The following is a 19321-nucleotide window of genomic DNA, read 5'->3' on the forward strand; positions in this document are numbered from 1 at the left end:
CATTAATTGAAAACATGCATATTCTATTTTGATACTTTAATAATATTTTGTTATAAACGATTCATATGTCATATCTATATATTTTTTAGCATCTGAAAGAAATGCAAGTTATATTCAACTTTACGTATAATATTTTGTTTTTTTTTTTATAAATATATACTTGCAAATTTTAGAGACGATGGAATATCTATTAATGCATTTTTTATAAACCTAACATTATTGATTTATAGAAACAATTACAATTTTTTATTATTGCAAGTTACTTAGCAAAGTATTTTGACAAACTATCCAGTTCAAGCATTTTTTAAATCACTTTTAAAACTAAATATTATGCATGCTAACTAAATCGCCAGAAAAAAAATATTAACTAACTGAAAGTGGCATTTTGCATAAAGTTCCTGAAATGTCCAATAATTGACTTAATCAACCAAAATAGAGATTTAGTTATATAGATAAAATTTTCAACTGTTTATTTCAAAAATAAACTCTTTTTCACACAGTTTATTTGATATATTTAATATATAATCAACAACACTGCATTGCAAAAATCAATTTGTATAATCTTTACTTCATGGTTGTTTTTGATAATAAATACTAATTTTATTGTATGTTTTGTTTATTAAGTGCATAATAGTAGAACTGATCTTCAAATCTAACGATCGTGGCAGTTTCAACATGTATTTGAAATATCTATGAACATATAAATTATAAGAAACACGTTGTTAGTGTAAAAGCGACTAATGTGCATGTGGTCGTACGACGTCAGAATTTTCGTTATGACGTCCCATCGGTTTATTTGAATCCGGGCGTCTCGCTCCTCGCGTGTTTGCTGTGCAACAACGGCAGCAGATCGCCGCAGTGGATTCGCTTCAGGATCGGTCGACCGCCGCGGGAGTCCGCGGTAGCGGAAGCGGCAAGCATGGCGGCGGACACCATCATCACGTCGATCCGCGAATACGAGTCGTACCGATGATGAATAATACTTTATCCGCCAAATCGGCGATGATGATGAGTTCGCAATCGACTCTATCAGCCGCCGGCAAGTACGCCATGGACTGTTGTGATGATGACGACGATGTCATGGATCGCGGCATTATGGATGATGGGTATGGTCCTGCTCCGCCGCCGCTTCCGAGACGGGCACCGCCTCCCGCTAGGAATATTTATGCAGAACCTTTTGCCACCGAACACAGGTATGAAGTGTGAATTTTTTTTTAATGTAATAGATTTATTTCGCAACCAGAAAATTACAACTTTTCTATAAGCTAAACTGCGAACTATGTGAGTGTTAAAATAAGATAGGATCCACTGATCTATCTTATATTATGTTACTTAATATATTTATATATATGTATAACTAATGATTGTACTTAAATACTATGTAGAGGCCACTTTCTCTTCAATCTCGAGTTTTGTTGAGTGCGCAGTAAATCCTTTATCGATTCATTTGGGTGCATCTCCAATCTTTTACGGTATATTTTGATGATAGTTCTTTGTATGTTTTGTGCACAGTCAACATTTTTAGGTCGCCGTAGACAGTTTGATTAGCGACAAACCAGGGTGAGTTGAGAATGGCTCTTAAGATTTTAGTTTGTGTTCTCTGCATAGTTTCCAGATTAGATTTGGAGGCGCATCCCCATAGCTCTAGACCATAGGTCCACATTGGCCTAATGATGGCTTTGTATAGCAGTAGTTTGTTTTCGACGGATAGTTTGGACTGTCTGCTCAGTAACCAGTTCATCTCCTTCATTGTTAGTAGAATTTGTTACTTTTTCTTTTTTATATGTTCTTTCCACCTGAGTCTTGTATCTAGATGGAGTCCCAGATATTTTACTACTTGTACTTGTGGGATCATGTTGTTGTTTAAATATACAGGAGGGCAAGTTTTTTGACACAACGTGAATGTTATGTGCGCAGATTTTGATTTGTTAATCCGTATGTGCCATTTGTTTAGCCATTTCTCTAATATGCAGATATAATTTTGAGTCTGAATAAGATAGCAGTGTCATCTGCAAATGTAGCTATAATAGAGTTAGGAGGTATTGGTATATCTATTGTAAATAATACATATAATAACGGTCCCAGGATGAAGTGTGAAAATGATAATAAATAAAATTTTCCGATTAGATTTATACATTTTAATTATTACTTAGAAGGATGAGCTTGTTAGCTCTACTCTTTCCAATATATACATACTTACAGTGTAATTTAATGCCACATTCAAATTTTTTAAAATATTGATATTCGCATATTTTAAAACTTTATATATTTATGTTTTTTAACAACAATCAAAACTTAGTCATATAAGCTGTAGTGCTAAATTGACGTAATACTAATAGGTTTTAGAGAAGGCAACTCAAACAGTTATAGTTTGATTAAATGTCATACGGAGAATTTTTAACAATCATAGCAATATTAATATTCTTTATGTTTACTTATAAACTTTATATATTTATGGTTAATATTATAATTTTTGAACAGCAATCAGAATTTAAATTGACGTATTACTAATCGGTTTTACATTAGGCAAGCTAAACTCTTTGTGATGAAATATTATTACAATTTTTGTAATAGAGCATATATCTATCAATGGAGGATCAGGACTTTACCCTTGAAAACATATTTCTGTCTACAATCCAAATTGAAAAGCGTTCTCGTTACCGTTTGACCATAGTGATCTATAGACCCTCTGATCTATTTCAGTCGTACTAGCCACTTGTCGAGCCCATATTTTTATATATTAAGAATTTTTTAATACTAAAATTATATTTTACGTAAAGCAACATTTAAAACGTTGAAATAAATAATGGGTATCTGTAGATAGGGCAATATTAAACAATGTGCTTCGCGCAACAGATAATATACATGTAATATTTTACTTCTGCAAATTTTACTTATTTATTTTATTCTAGTAATTCTTCCTGTTGGTACACAGAGCGTAATTCGGGCCTATATTTATGTTTTAGAGATATTTTTAATGTTTAAGTTATCTTTTTACCTATTATCGCGTCTATATTCATGTTTTAGGGATATTTTTATTGTTTAAGTTATCTTTTTACAGAAAGCAAAATTCAAAATTTTGAAAGGAATTAATCTTATTTATTGTGAATGAATAAATCGTGATGCGATACCATTCAAGTAGTATTACAAAATTTGCTAGAGGCACCACAGAACATATTTCTATTTTCCTTCTGCAAATTATATTTCTGTTTCCTGTCCTTTTGCTAGACAAAGTATTTGAAATTATATAATAAGATAATATTTAGCAACTGCCATGTTATTCATTTTGAATCAAAGTTACTGAAATATAGGAGAACTATACAAGAACAATGAAAATATTGTCTAAGGATTAATCTAGGACGCCTATTACAATTTTAAGGTTCATGGAAGACTTGAAATATTTTTTTTAAATTTTTAATCATCATTTATTATTTAATATCAATAATAAACATAGAAAATTTTGAATTTGATATTATTAAAATTCGTTGTTGCATATATTAATATATTTTTTAACTGGAATATGAGTTTCCATTCTTACCACTACTTTTTTTTCTATTTGTATTTTTACGTTTGCTTTTCTGAATTATTTTAAAAGTTTATTTTTGTAGAAGAAAACTAGTAATTAATATTTCATTCAAAATTTATTGAAGAAAATGTGTTATATTTTTTTATAAATTTAATAGTAAGTATTGAAGTAATAATATTTTTAATTTCTGTACGAGTTCTGTATTTAATTTTAATATATACATGTGCTAAATTAATATGTATACATTGGCTATTATATACATTTTATTTTTCTCTTTGCCTTTGCCTCTGGTCCCTTCGAAATCCGCCGATAGGGGTTTTTTTGTTGGGGGAGGATCTAGAATGTTATAATTCTTGCACTGAAATTATACTTATCTAAAATGAGCGAAGTATAATTCGCTCTTTCTCTTTCCATTGATGTATAGTGGTGAGCGCTAACATCTGCTGTTAGCGCACACCAGATGATACCCTCGAATCGCACGTGCCATGAGGGTGTATCTGGCGAACGTCTCAGGTTTTATTACTGTTACTCTTTTTATACATATAGCTTTTTATATACAACTATCAATACCTTTTTAATAAAAAAACGAGAGGTACGCGGCATCCTCGAATCAGGCAAATGGTTGTACTTCTTTCTTTTTGGTTTAAATTTTTCTAAGTATTAAAAAAAAAATCCAAAGAAATCGCGCTGCATAGTCGTTTCGTAGAAGAATCTTCGAAGCGCGTAAGCTCCCGCGCCATAATCTAATGGTTAAACGTTATAAATCTTGATACGGAACCTATTAAAAAATGTTTTGAATCATCAAAATCGGACACTCCATTTTTTTAAAAACTGAATTTCCATTTTTGGCACTTTTTTCTCCGTAACGTTTGCGAAAAACTATTCATTATATGTTCTCTCCAATAGAAATCTAATATTTTTATTACAAATCGGTTGATCCATGCGCCCAAAATCATCGACGAATAATTGTATACACATACGCACACACGCACATACATCTATATTTTCTAATATGTACTAAAATGTTCGCCTGAATCGGAAAGCGATTTTTTTGCGATTACTATAACTCACCCCGAGGGAAGTAGCTTAAGCGTAAGCTTTTCTTTTAAAAAAAATGCAATGAACTATCTTTTGGTAATCCATTTTGCGAGAAACCACTTCCAAATTGATCTCTTACATATCTTTTATATTTACTTAAAATAACGCATAACACATTTTTTGTGTTTCTGTAGCTAATTATTTTTATTATATCTGATAATAAAAAAACGAGAGGTACGCGGCATCCTCGAATCAGGCAAATGGTTGTACTTCTCGTACAAATAATCATTCACTAAATAACATAATTAAAATAGAGAAATGCAAACTAATACACAAAATGAAATTTAACCGAATTAAAACAAGTGCAACAATAGACACAAATCAAGATATACATGAACACTACACAAGACAACACAACAATTTTCACATTGAACGCAATAGAAAAAAGAATTTGAGAGAAAATGTCATATGGAGTGCTACCAAAATATATAACGAATTGCCAGACTATATTAAGATGACCAATGATAATGATAATTTTAAAAGAAAAATAAAGAAGTACTATATGGAAATTGAAGAAAAAGAAGACTGAAGAGTTATATATAGATATTATATTAATGAAATAGATATTATAGTCAAATGAAATGTAAATATTATATGAAAACTGTTTTTCATAATCTCTCATACCAGGCACCTCTGTCTGACTGAGATATGAAAATAATGTATATATGTAAATAAATAAATAAATAATAATATTATATCACTTGAATTTTATAAGAGAGTTTTATAAGTACATGCATATTTCTAATATGACTGCAAATTGAAAAATAAATAAATAAATGATTATGAGCCGCGAATTAAATTTTCTATAAAATTTAATTGTTAACCACTGACCTAATTTACCATTTTTCTTTTCAACATCATGTGAGGTAGTAGTATACTTGTAATTAGCGAACTGATATATAAAATCAAATTAATTACTAGACTGACGTCGTTCTTGTAATTAGCAATCAGAACACCGGATATTCTATAAGTTATAGGTATACAAAAATTAATTTGATATTTTATAATTTTTATCGACGGACTATATTTTGCTATCAGGCGCATAGGCCATTTTTTGTCTTGATTATGTTTTTCATAAAGGATTTATTCAAATATACATGCAGAGTTTTATTGTAAAAGAACCCGGAACTTGTTGATATCATGCGTAGAATTTTTTGACAACGCTGAACGATGGCGATATTCGATTTTAACGAACTTCAAAGTTGCATTTTATAACTTGATTTGGAAAATCTATATAATAATAAGATATTGTAATTTCAACAGCAATTAGAATAAACAACATTTTATGAGCTATTTTTTCTCAAACTTATAAACAAAGAGTTGAAATTATTATGCTATATTTTTTTAAGTCAATGGTGTTTGAAGAAGTGGAGCGACTATACAATTGGAATGAATCATTTTTTATATTTTGGTTTTACTGTAATGCAATTTACATTGACATGTTGATGCTACAATTTGAGTGTTGATAATTGACTACACCCACGTTTTTTAGCTTTCGGGATTTTCTTGTTCAACCTTCTACAAACTGGAGTTTTAAGAAGTGACAATCCATTGATTGGGCGTCTGGGTATGACCGTATGATGGTGTATGTTTCAATTTATGTTACAATTTGAGTGTTGATAATTTGGCTTCACTGTTTTTAATAAATACATGTTAGCTTCTTGAAATTATTTTTCCCGTGCAACATATTTTGCGTATGCAACGTTGTATTTCTTTGAGCGAACTGCATTCTGCATTTTGCGCAAGTTCAGCTGCGCTTGAAATAAAATTACCACTATTTATTAGAACACATGTCGTTTTCGTGTAAAAAGTTCATTTTGAAAGTTTTCCGATTTCCCAGCAGTGTCGTGCAAAGCCAGCCGCCATGACACGGCGTTTGCAACTTCGTACTTTGTAATCAATAAACTATCTAGTAGAAAATAGTATTGCAACGACTAAAGTTCGCCGACCCCAATCGGCAAAGTAGGGCAGGCTGTTTGCTTCATATTATACTTTGACATCAACTTGTTTGAAAATCACCAATAATTTTATAATTTGTCATCAGCCAACATTTTATACTGAATTATGTAATTTTAAACGCGAAGAAGTCTGCGCATCCACTTATTTTTCAATGTTTTTTCTTGAGTCATACATGGAATATGCTTTTGATTTATTTTAGCTTGAATACCGTTGTGATACTATGTACTATTATTTATCAAAAATGAAATTTGTTTTCACATTTTATGCTTTGTTTTTGTCTCTCTTACTCTGTATATGAAATATATAATAAAAATAAATTTTCTTCTGAGAGAAGTTAATATATGCCCTATTTTAATATCCAATCAACATATGTTGATTATGATAAAAATATATTTTTATGGGAGAAGTTGAAAATATCTTTTTGAGAGAAGTTAACAGTATATTAATTATGATAAAAATATTTTCTAACTGATGTTAATAACTATTATGAATGTATGTAATAATATTAATTAATTATAGAATAAAGTTCCTTTAGTATTTCGCAAATATATAGCTGATATTTGATGAAGATCGATTGTGTAAATTTTTCGAAATGCGCCTAATTTGGGTACTTAATACTAATGGTATTATAGATACAACATATATATTAATATTATTTTCAATAATGCTTTAATTATGATTTTGAATTTTTTGTAGAAATTGTTAAAGGGGACCTGGTTGTTGAGAAATATTCCAGATGATATAAAAATCGTGCAGCTACATTCCATTGTTTTTTTGCACATAATTCATACAGTAAACATTAAAATTTATTTTAGACAATATGATTTTTTTTTCTTGTTAATTTAAATGCATATTAGTTAAAATATTTAAATTCCATTTTTATTTTGTTAAAAATAGAATAATTCATATTATTTTATATAGAAAGTTAATCGAATACAATATTCATTTCCTCAATCATATTATTCAAGATAACTTATTGAAAGTTTGAAATAATAAATGCATTCTTTCGACTTAACGAATAATAAAACTTTTACAATATTAAACGGCGTCGTTTTTTAAATGGTGCGTAATATTTTTTTATACCATAAGTTATATTTTTAGTCGGAGATAAGATAAAACTTCATATATAATATGTGTTTTTTCATTCAATCCTAACACATGTTGATGATTCTATGATAAATGAATTATACAAAGAATTTACAATAAGTACGGTAGCCTATTTTCCATTTTACATTCGTGAACCAATTTTTTCAAATAATAGCTTACAATTAGTGTTGATACTTGATGCCTCGAAAGATTTCAAAATTTACTAAATTTTTAATTTGAGTTAGAGCTTTTAGATATATTTTGATGTTACTGAGAATAATATGTAAATTTGTAAATCCTTTCAACTAAAGGTTCATATCAGTATTTGTGTTTTTTCAAATATTTGATAATATATTATTTTTTTCTACAAAAACTTTTTATATAAGCATCCAATATAATTCTCCTTTGTTGTCAAATCTTTTGCTCGTATTTGATTAACTATAAATTTTAATTTGAATTTTTAATTTTATTAATTCATTTTTATTTCTTTTCGTTTTATTCGTTCTACTTTTTTATAAGACTAAGATTTTCGGTGACTTCCTCCTTAGATGCAGTTGTATTTTCCGCTCTGAACATTGACATTGCTTTTTTTGTTAACATGTTTGCAAATATGTTTTATGCCTTTTACTGTATATTCAGCACGAATAATATTTACGAGCCCAATACATTATTAGTAAACAGTATTTTGAGTATGATTAGTAGCATATGAATGAACGATGAATAAAATTGTTGACTTCTTTAAATTTAACTGATTACCCACAATTTTTGGTAGATCGTCGTCAACCTTTTTCCTGCATATAGGTCTCTAGGATAACGCGAATTATAATTATTATTTAATGAGCCACATTTTTCATCATTCATATTAAAATATGCGTCAAACTTCAAACTCCAAAAATGCGCGTGTGATAAACCTGTTTCTATGCCATTCAATGCATAATGTTTGACAATAATATTAAACATTTTAGTTTTTGTTTAAATACTCGTGGGGATGTATCATCTCGATCTGATGACGATTGCCCAATTAATAAAAGTTCTTGTATTTCATCTCATATAAGCTTGCATGTAAATGAATCTTGTGTATGATAAATGACTATTTTTTAAATGATTGAGCCTATCATTTAAAACAGGGTCACGTATATATATAATCTGCTAAGATGTACGCAATTTTTAGTCTAATGTATAGGAAAATTTAAACTTTGTTTTTTCATACAACACAAAACAATTGACATTTTATTGATGAAATTAATTTAATATAAATTAAATATTATTTTTTAATGCCACCCAGAAGAGCGTGCAAATAAATCTTTTGACATTTAACTGTTTCTGTTTTCACCACATAATCTATTTTTTTAACTACTCTCGTATGAGTTTGTTTCATATTTGGCAAATATTAAATTCAAATTTCGACTCACATATTTTCGCATGAAATATTTCGAATACAAATATTCAATTTCTTCGTGGTACTTTCTGTGACTAATTTTATTACTATATTTCATAAGCAATTTGATTATAACTTGCTTTCTTTTCTGTTATTCGAGTTTGTACAATAAAATGTAATATTATATATTTATATATTATAACTAATATGCAAAACAATATTTCATTACATTTCGGAGTATCCACCTAGAACCCCCATATACTTGTCGTTTTATCTCTAAACTATTTTTTAAAAGTTTTGCAAATATCTTACTTCATATTTGACAAACATTAAATTTAAATTTTAGTTCGAATATTTTGTTTGTATCCCATTTTATTCGTTTTACCATGAGTGATTAGTTTTGTTACTAAATTACATATGCAATTTGTGTATAAATTGGTTTCCTTCTTGGTATTCGAGCTTAAACAATAAAATGTAATATGTTGTAATAAATTATAACCAACCATATGCAAATTTATCTACGATATTTTTTCAGTACTTTTGTATATTCATTTATAGATCTATATACTTGTCATCTTGTCTCAATCAATATATTTTTTTAGGCGGTTTCTGTAATTCTGAAAATGTTTCCACTCGCATATTACATATTATAAATTATATATGCAATATATAAAATTTAATAAAAAATATTACAATTTATTAAAAAACAACAACATAATTTCTGATGATAATCACAACAACGTGCAAACAGCTTCAAGTTTGTCATTTTGTTCTAGACAAAATTCATTTAACACAAACTTTATTTTTTTTTGCCGACAATTTTTTATAATAAAAAAAATCTATGTTTTAATATAATTTTTTATAATTGGTAATTTTTTATTGACATGTTACAAATTAATATAAACTATATAAGATTTAATAAAAAATATTGCACTTTCTTATGGTTGTTCAAAATTGCCATTTTGTTTTAGGCAAACCTAAATTAACACATGCTTTACTTTTATTTTGAAAAGAATAAGTTTGAAGATTTTTTTTAAAATTGGCACTTTTTACATAACTGAATTCTATATTTTAATATAAAAAATTATAAGTATTAAAAAAATAGTCATTTTAATTAAAAAGTAATTTAATTTATATGATAGAAATTAACTAATACATTCGTAAATATGTGAGAAAATGTTACCAAATTACCATTCTATAATACGAAAAATTTTAATGAAAAAATGACGTTAAACTGCAAACGTTTTGAGTTTTGTTCTCATATCTTCAAAACACATGAACAGCATTTTTCATATAAAATCCAATGTGCGTATTATTTAGATAATATTTTAAATTTATCTTGAACGTTTTGAGCTTAGACTTGCTTCAAATTCCACAACCAAGAATCATTTTTTTAAATGAAGTATAACATAGGTAAAGTGCTATTTTTTGACGATATTTTTAAATTTACTATTTTGTTTTAGATCAAATTTTCTAAAACAATACATCATCCAATAATAAGAAAATTTTTAATTAAAAAATGACATTGAAACTGCAAACGTTTCGAGTTTGGGCTTGGCTCAAATTCAATAAAAAACACAAACAAAGATACATTTTTAATAAAAAATATAAGATAGCTATAAAACTATTATTATAAAAAAATAAAGCATATAAAACACATGTAAAATTCTGATCTGTATCTATGAGAACATAATCTACTAGTGTTTGAATTTTAATACTATTTGATAGATAATCTATCTATTCTATTCTATTCTACTACTTGTAACTCTAATATAAGTTAGTTTTACTTATTATGAGTCATTTTTATGGGATTAAACATTTGAAATATAACGCACAATCAAACACCTAATTATTGAATTTATTTATATTGATAGTTTAATTAAAATTTGGTACCTTTGTTTTTCGCAACTGATGTTTGAAGATGCAAAATAGCAAACCACAGCTCTATATCCTTTGGAATAAAAGCTGGAACATGTAATTTTTCTTTATATGTGGGTTCTTTTTGCTTCTACATTTTGTACGTTTTTAATCTTATATTATTCACGAGGTCACTATTTTAGTAATTTAATTACCAATATTATTATTAATTATTTATATTATTACTTGACATCGAAAATATAAACAAAAAACTCTGACCCTGCTCTTATTTCTCAAATTAAAATAAAAATAAATGACAAATTATTATGAAAATTATGATCTAATCTATATATATATATATATATATATATATATTATAAGTTTTAACAATCCATATATATAAATATTTTACTATTAGAGCACTATATTATGTATTATATTAGTTATTTCATCACGTTTATCAAAGATTTATAAATCTTGTATAGAAATTCGTTCAGATACGTAAATTTCATGAGAAAATATGAACTACATGAGAATAAGAATTGTCTATGAGTTTGTGTACCCCATTGTTTTAATGTCTTAACATTACTACCATTTTGTATTCTTTTTTAATACAAGTTTATATTTAGCCTTTTCGCTCTGTTTTCATTTTATCTGTTTTCTTACCTCTATTTCCCAAGCCTCAGCTTTCAATTCTCTCTGCATTTTCTCTTAGAATGCAAGTCCCATAATTTGAATTCGTTATTAATTCTACGGTTTTCCGGGGCTGCTTTGGCCCCGATTTAATGTGGCCCCCAACGAGCTTAAGTAGAAATTTATAAAAACTTTAAAGAAACACAACGATTTTCCAAAAATAATTTTGACAATGTATCGAACGATATTGATTTTTTAGTTTCTGAATTTAATTTATTCAATAATATACGTGCCATTAAAAGATCCCAATTTTGAACTTTTATGCCCAAGGATTCAAGAAACTTTGAATTCTGCTGCGCAATATCAAGGATTTTGAAACGACGGAATATTCATAATATTTGGTAATGAGAATAGAGTAGATATTATCGGTGAGTTCTGTATGTTATTTTTTACTGCAGCAACTTCAAGCAGTAAAGCTTTTTCACATTTAATAAGTTAATATTCTTGTTACATGAACAACCTTCTGAAACTTAACCAGTTTTTATCTTTTTCTTTAAAACTCAGAAATTGAATATTAGGTAGTTTTTTAGCTGAATTTATGCATTTACTTTTTTTAACTATTTGATTTGTCTATATGATACGTAAATTTAATAGCTAAGTTTTAGTTAAGATGATGAATTGAATCATTTCCATCTTGCTTGTCAAGAAAATTCTGGATAACTTACCTAACTTTTTCATAATCAGTGAATCTATCATCTATAAAGCGTTTACGATGAATGTGCTGCATCCTAACGCCCCAATATCACTGTTCATTTCTTCAAGATATGGATATGATTTGAAATTTTGATTTCTCAAAAGTTAATTTTAATTTTTTTCAAACTTATGTCAATTTAATTCATTTATTAATATGACCTATAATGTTGATATATTTCTGACATATATGCGCAAAACACATAATATTATGTATAAAATTTTTGGAAATAATAGCAAAAAATGTATATATTTCTACAATAACTAGGAATTTTTTTTAATATATTTTGTTAGTGTCATGTGCAATGATGTAAACTTTTCACGCTGAAAGTAAAAATATACTGAAAAATTTATAAAAGTATAAACTTATTTATCGCGATGCTGAATGCGTTGTTTCACTCGATGATGCATCTCATATCTCAATCGGGTACAGCTACTAGCAGAAAATAAAACCCAATTTAAAAATGTTACAATAATTTTATTTCAAATATAATTATCAAAGAAGCTAAGTAGTCGTCGATTTAAAAACAAAATTCATTCATTTTCTCAAGCTAGAATTGGGTTGAAGGAATTCCACGCACCGCCATGAATCCTCGCATCGTGTTTACATTCTTCAGACTTATTCTTGGTGTTCACCGTTCCTCTTAATTAACCACATCCTTTTTGTACATAGAACAGTTTATAAACAAAGACACCCAGTGTACAAATCTCTGTGCAATATCCTCTTGTAGTTTATTTTCTGTGTAGTATTTATATTCAATTTATTATCGTTTTGAGACATACAAACGAATTCGCTTCCAGTCTGCATGCTGGAGTTGTAAAATGTGATCTATAATTAACAGAACCAGTAAAGATTGGTTCTCAAGTAAATTTGCCAACTTGAATCTCAGTAATCATTTATTTAACGATCTGTTCAAATAGCTATTTTTAGGAAAAACAAAACATTTTGATATTTCGTGATTTTTTAAATAGTAAGTGTCATTTTAACTTGAAGCAAGTTGAATGAACGTGTAAAATATAGACTTAATCGCCGAGAATCTAAATTCTATTTTGATTAATAATTTTAACTGTTTATTTAAATAATACATAATATTTTATATAAATATAATTTCTAAACTATGAGCATTTAAAATATTAAAAACAAAGTTTGATAACAATCTGATTTTTCTGTGAACTTTGAATGTAAAATTTACAAGTTTTTTAGTTTTATGCACGTTGTTACAATTTTATATTACTTGAATTATATATTAATGGCAACACCTAATTTAAAGTTATGAATACATTTTTATATTTTAGACTTTTGCAAAAAAATGATTTCATTTCAACTTTTGTAAGGTGCATCAAATATTTAATAAATTAAACAATGTTTATTTATACTATTCAAACACTTTGAGCAAATTTTACGCATGGCTACTTTTATATTTTGTGGGCGTTTATTATTTTTTCTTAAACTATCAGTTTTTTTTTTAATTTTATTTTTTGTCTCTTATGTTTCAAAAACATGTTTTAGTTTTTCTTCAGATCTTCCTAGCAAATTTCTGGCGCATTTTTAAAATATCTTAATAATTTTGTTTGCATTATGAAGTACAACTTGTATGTGAATAAAATATTTTTCATATTTTTTCTGAAAATTAGAACATGTCATATCAGGATTTTTAAGTTTTCTCACTATACTTTTTAATTTCATCAAAATCTAGCAACAGTCTTGGTGATAGTAATTCATAATATATTTTAGCCACATTTTAATTTAATCCATACACTTTTGTATAAAAGTTTATTACAACTTTTTTTATTAATAATTAAATAATCTCGCGTTTTTACATTTGTTGTACTAGTATATAATTTTCTCCTTATTCTTGGGTGCATCGCAACATTAAAAAAAAATTATATCTTAATTATCAGAACTTTTCTCAGTCCCAATGTTCTTCGATGGCTATTTGAAGTACAAAAGTATCAAATTTGATTCCTCGTTTTAAATTAATTTTGACTCATAAAAGAAGTTGAATTGTATAATTATTAATTTTATAATGTTTTTACCACCTAGTTATACTTTGAACTAACGTTAATATTATTTTTTATAATGCGCCGGTTTTATAAAACACTTCATTTCATTACCGTTTATTTTGATCATTGATTGTAAATTGTCTGAATTTAAATTGTAATTGTTACTTGTTTAATATTGATCTCTCAGTATTTAGCAACTTTTCTTATTCTACATTTTTTATGTGTTGAATAACATTTGTGCTGTGCAATAATTTTTGCGTTTTGCATGTATAAATATTTTACTATGGAGAAGCATTTTAATTCGATTTTGCTCATATCTTACATTATTTTGCCTTTAACATTTATATTAAATCATCATCAATTTGAAAACGAAAAGGAGCGCGCAAATAAAGTGATACTTGTTTGCTATTACACGAGATGGCAATTAAGTTTTTTGCAACATTATATTTACTAATTATATATTTTTCTTAATCTTTTAGTATAAACTTTAGTTGACAATTAACCAGGAGATATTTTATTTAGGCCTCGATCTAGCCTTCTATTATGTCCCCACAAGTTTAAAATAATTATATTATATAACAATTTTGAATTTCATTTATCGATAAGATAGTATCTGTTTTTTAGATAAGTGATTAAAACTAATATTACAGTATAAAATATTTTTAACATTTTTAGATAACTATCTCTTCTCAGTATTGTTCATAAATCTGACAAAGTTTCTAGTTTCTGCGGCCAATATATTTGCCTCGTTTTTTTCAAATTTATTTTGAGATATACAAAAAACATTGAATAGGAATATAGAGTCCATACATATAGTCTTTTAATAGTTCGTCTCTGTTTTCTTCAATTTTCAATATTCTCTAATAATGAAACAAAGGTGCCCTAATATGAATTGCTATTGTTATGTATTGTTGTAGTAACACTAGTAATACACACATTTATTTAAGTCAACTACTAAAACTAATATTTTTAAACAATATTTTATTTACTATCATGCTTCAAATATGATATAATTGGCTTGGGTTAACTGAAGTGATAACAAAAATTCAGCTCTACAAATCGTCTACATTTCTTGAGACTGCATGAATAGTGGTGTCGTATCTCGTATGATAGAAATAGAGAATTATTTATTATTAAATTTATCATCTAAAAAATCAAACATGTTTGAAAATTTTCAGAATGAAACTTGACATTGAAATCTCCTGCAAACAGTAATGGTAATCCTTTTGTAATTAGTATTGAATTAAAAGTCTTGTACCTGATGAAGTGATTGCCAATGAATAAATTTTGATATTCGATACGGTTTTATAAAAAGAAATGTAAAGAACAATTATTTTGATTATGTATGCCTGTTCCATCCATATATCTGTTTCTGTTAAATGCAAACGAAGGCAAAATCCAATATATTTAATTTTTGAACATCTTTCGGCAAAAGACTTTTTAAGTCCCTTGTATTAATGTTCAGTGGCTATTTATTGTATGAAAGAATAAAATTTTATTCTTCCTAATAATATTCTTCAATAACGTTTTTAACCTATTTCTGTCATTAAAAATCAATTTATTACATTTTCGTACATATTTCAGCAGAACAATTTCCCAGTTTTTCTAGTATTAATGTTAAATGTATATATTTCGTGTCCGAATATAAAATCTTACATTTTCTTGTTCACGTTAGATAAAAGTATATTTTTGTTACAAAAATATATTTTACACATACGATTGTTACTAGTATTAACAATTATTTTATCATAAAATTAATTCTAATTGTAAATTTCTAATTGTCTGGAATTATATGTATATTTATAACTAGTAACACGGAGTTATTTTGGCAATATTTCTCAATATTTGTTCTTTTTACAAATATTAGTGAATATTGTATTTTCATTCCTTTCTGCAAAGTTTACCCATTTTTATTCCATCGGGTTTTATTGCTTGTCAGTGTTCAAAAGCTCCATATCCTTCGTTTAGAAGAGAACATTATTTTTGGTGTTTGAGAACTCGGTAAAAAACATATGTGTTTTTCTATCGCATTTCGGTGTTTGTCGAAGTGTTGATTGATTAATTTATTCTCTCTGGGATACAAATGTTAGAAGGTACATACTAGTACATACGAAAGAAACTGAAAGTGGCGAGGGTTCATACGTCATCATTTATAATGAATTGCTCTTCTTTTAGTATATATTTTTTATTTGTTGACTAACTTTTTAGTGTTCAATGTCCATATGCTACTACTCATTTACCAAGAGTTTGCTACAATATTAAACGTTTGAAGTATATAAAAAATATCTTATTTGATTTTTCATGAACCTCAGTCATGAATTGTCATGAATTGTTTACAATATGAAGTGAATTCGTAGACCATTTGAATAAATTTAATATTCAGATTTTATATAGAAGTTATTAAAATACATATATTATAAACATAACGCGGCAGTCGTTGCTCAGACAGTAGCATGTACAGTACAATAACACACTCACACACTCGGGATGCTCGGTTCGATTCCTAGCATTGACATAGAATTTGTATTGTTAAAATTAAAATTACAAATTTCACATATAGTTAAGTTGAATTAGGAGAAAGGGATGAAAAGATTAGAACAAATGAAGATGATACGAAGAATGAAGAAATAAAAGAAGATAGGAGTAGAATAGAATTAGAAGATAAAACCAGATTAGAAGAGAGAAGATAATGAAGGACTGGAAGGATTCGAACTGTTAATTTGAGATAGAATAGAATTAGAAGTTAGAAGAAGAAGCAAGGTTAGAAGAATAAAGAAGAATAAGGAAGTCAGTTGGATAGTATGAGATATATGAATGCACCTTTTACAGATGAAGCTAAATATCCAAACTTTGACAATATTTTCTTGTGTTATTTGCAATGATATAAATATTTTGTAATTGTGAACAGTGTCCAGAAATAACATTAATGAAATATATTCAATATAGTTCAGTTAGTACTTTTTTATCATTCTCATTTTGGTCAAACGATATTTTGCTCTATTAAGTACATACCATGTGAGATATATTGCTATATTGAAGCAACTTGTATAAAAAATCTATCAGTTTAATTTTTATAGATATATTATTTGACAAATTAAATAAATCACGGTTGATCGATATTTTATACTAATTTTTATACTTTTGAAATTTCAGATTTGCCTGCCTTCGATAAAATTTTTCATCCATTTTGTTATCCGGAATATGGCGAAATTTAGACTTTATTTTAGTAATATGTAAAAAAATTCTAATTAGTGATTTTGTATGTTTCTAATAATTGCAATACATAGCTTCTTGCTACAGTTTATTTATTGTTTTTAAAAATCCATATGTACATTTGCAGTCAACTATTTTCAGTTTTCCCAAAATACGGTTTCAAATAATAATTATAATTTTCATAATTTTCTGCAGTTTGAATATGTAATGAATATTTAATTTAACGCACCTCTATATGGTGTTGAATATCTTTTCTTGCTCGCAATTTCATAAATATCTTATAACGATGAACAGTTTTTGGATATGGTCTTGCCCAAATATCTTTATAATTCAAACAATCTTTTTTTCGACAAAATATACCAAATTTTGTGTAAATCTTTCTAATCTCGATTCTAACTATTATTTTTCTGATTTTGAGTAATTGCTTAGAGTGTGAAGTATTTTATTAACATTGTTTTAATTTTTATTTTGATTTTTTAGACAGGATGATATAAATCTAGTAATCAAATTTTGCAAGATATTTTGTGTAATAATTGGTTTTTATAACAAATATATACATTTTTTCTCGATTAAATTTTTCTCGATACTATTTACGATAATCATTTAGGTATACAAATAACCTCATTTTCAATATATTTGATTTATTTTTTTACCTTGACATTCATGTTTATTTTATTGGATCATTTTGCAACTATTTAACATATAACATCAACACTTTTTCTCTGGTATATAAATAAAACCAAAGTGATCTCAGATTTGCGAATTTTTCTCACAAATTTGAATAATATATTTATGGGCTAAAGTTACTAATTTTTAATTTGAATGTCTTTATATGAATTTCAATCATTCTTGAGGGTCACAGCATAGCATATAAGGAACTTAACTAAAAAATTGATTTATTTATATATAATATATTTTTTGTAAATATATTTTGTATTACATTATACATATATTATCTAAAATTTAAATAATCAACTATATAAAAAATAATTAATTGGATTTTTTTTTTAAATATGTAATCAACTCTACCAATTTTTTAGATATATTTAAGACGTATGATACGATTCAATAATTTGCAATTTTGCTTTTTTGTACTGTATAACATTTCCTGCACTTCATTTTGAAAATTACGCATTTTTCTGAAAATAAATATAAAATCCCTATAGACGTCTTTTATATTTTATATACATAAAGATATATTCAAAACATAGGTATCTCAAACCCAGAAAAAAAAAACTGAAATCAACTTTTCTCATTACAATGCTTTATTCAATATTATTATTTGTCATAATTAAATTCATATCCGAGAAGTTTATTATTGTGGCGATATCAAGCAGGCTGTTTTTTGATTTGTAAAAAACAATCGGACATGTCATGTATATTTTTGATATCGAAATATTTTTTATAGTTAATAAATTTATATTTTTTTATTATGTTGGGAGTTTCTAATTAAATATTATTGTCATAATCATTACTACTACTCCCACATTGGTGACTCACGACGATGAGATGATGACAAAAAAAAGGAGTTTATTTTTCGAGGATTTGAGGAAAAATTGATTTTGAGGCAGCATCATAATCACTGGTCTTCAGTGACGACCTATAAGGTATGTCCAGTCCAATCCATCATAGTTAACGCACTTACTATCTGGATCAGACTTCCGAGGTTACTCATTTGGTATACCCAGACCTCAGTGTTTATTGCTGACAAAAAAATAATTTGGAGCCTGAACTTTTCATTGGAATGCAATTCAACCTCTCTTTCTCTGTTAACTCACAATCGTCTTATAATGCTACCTCCCATTATCGGTGACAAC

At 27.1% G+C, this 19321-nt stretch overlaps 1 protein-coding gene across 1 annotated transcript in view; it reads left to right on the top strand.

Annotated features, from left to right (window-relative positions):
* Positions 1 to 1076: 1076 nt before the first annotated feature.
* Positions 1077 to 19321, top strand: part of LOC113387635 (teneurin-a-like) — a 186849-nt gene continuing 168604 nt past the window's right edge. The window contains 1 exon segment of the mRNA XM_026624990.1: positions 1077 to 1193. Within this exon segment, the coding sequence (XP_026480775.1) occupies positions 1081 to 1193 (113 nt within the window). The 5' untranslated portion in view covers positions 1077 to 1080.

The sequence above is a fragment of the Ctenocephalides felis genome, unplaced genomic scaffold (genome assembly GCF_003426905.1).
Source record: "Ctenocephalides felis isolate EL2017-DRISC unplaced genomic scaffold, ASM342690v1 CF-g0.4_SCAFFOLD_03572, whole genome shotgun sequence".
Lineage (NCBI taxonomy): Eukaryota > Metazoa > Arthropoda > Insecta > Siphonaptera > Pulicidae > Ctenocephalides > Ctenocephalides felis.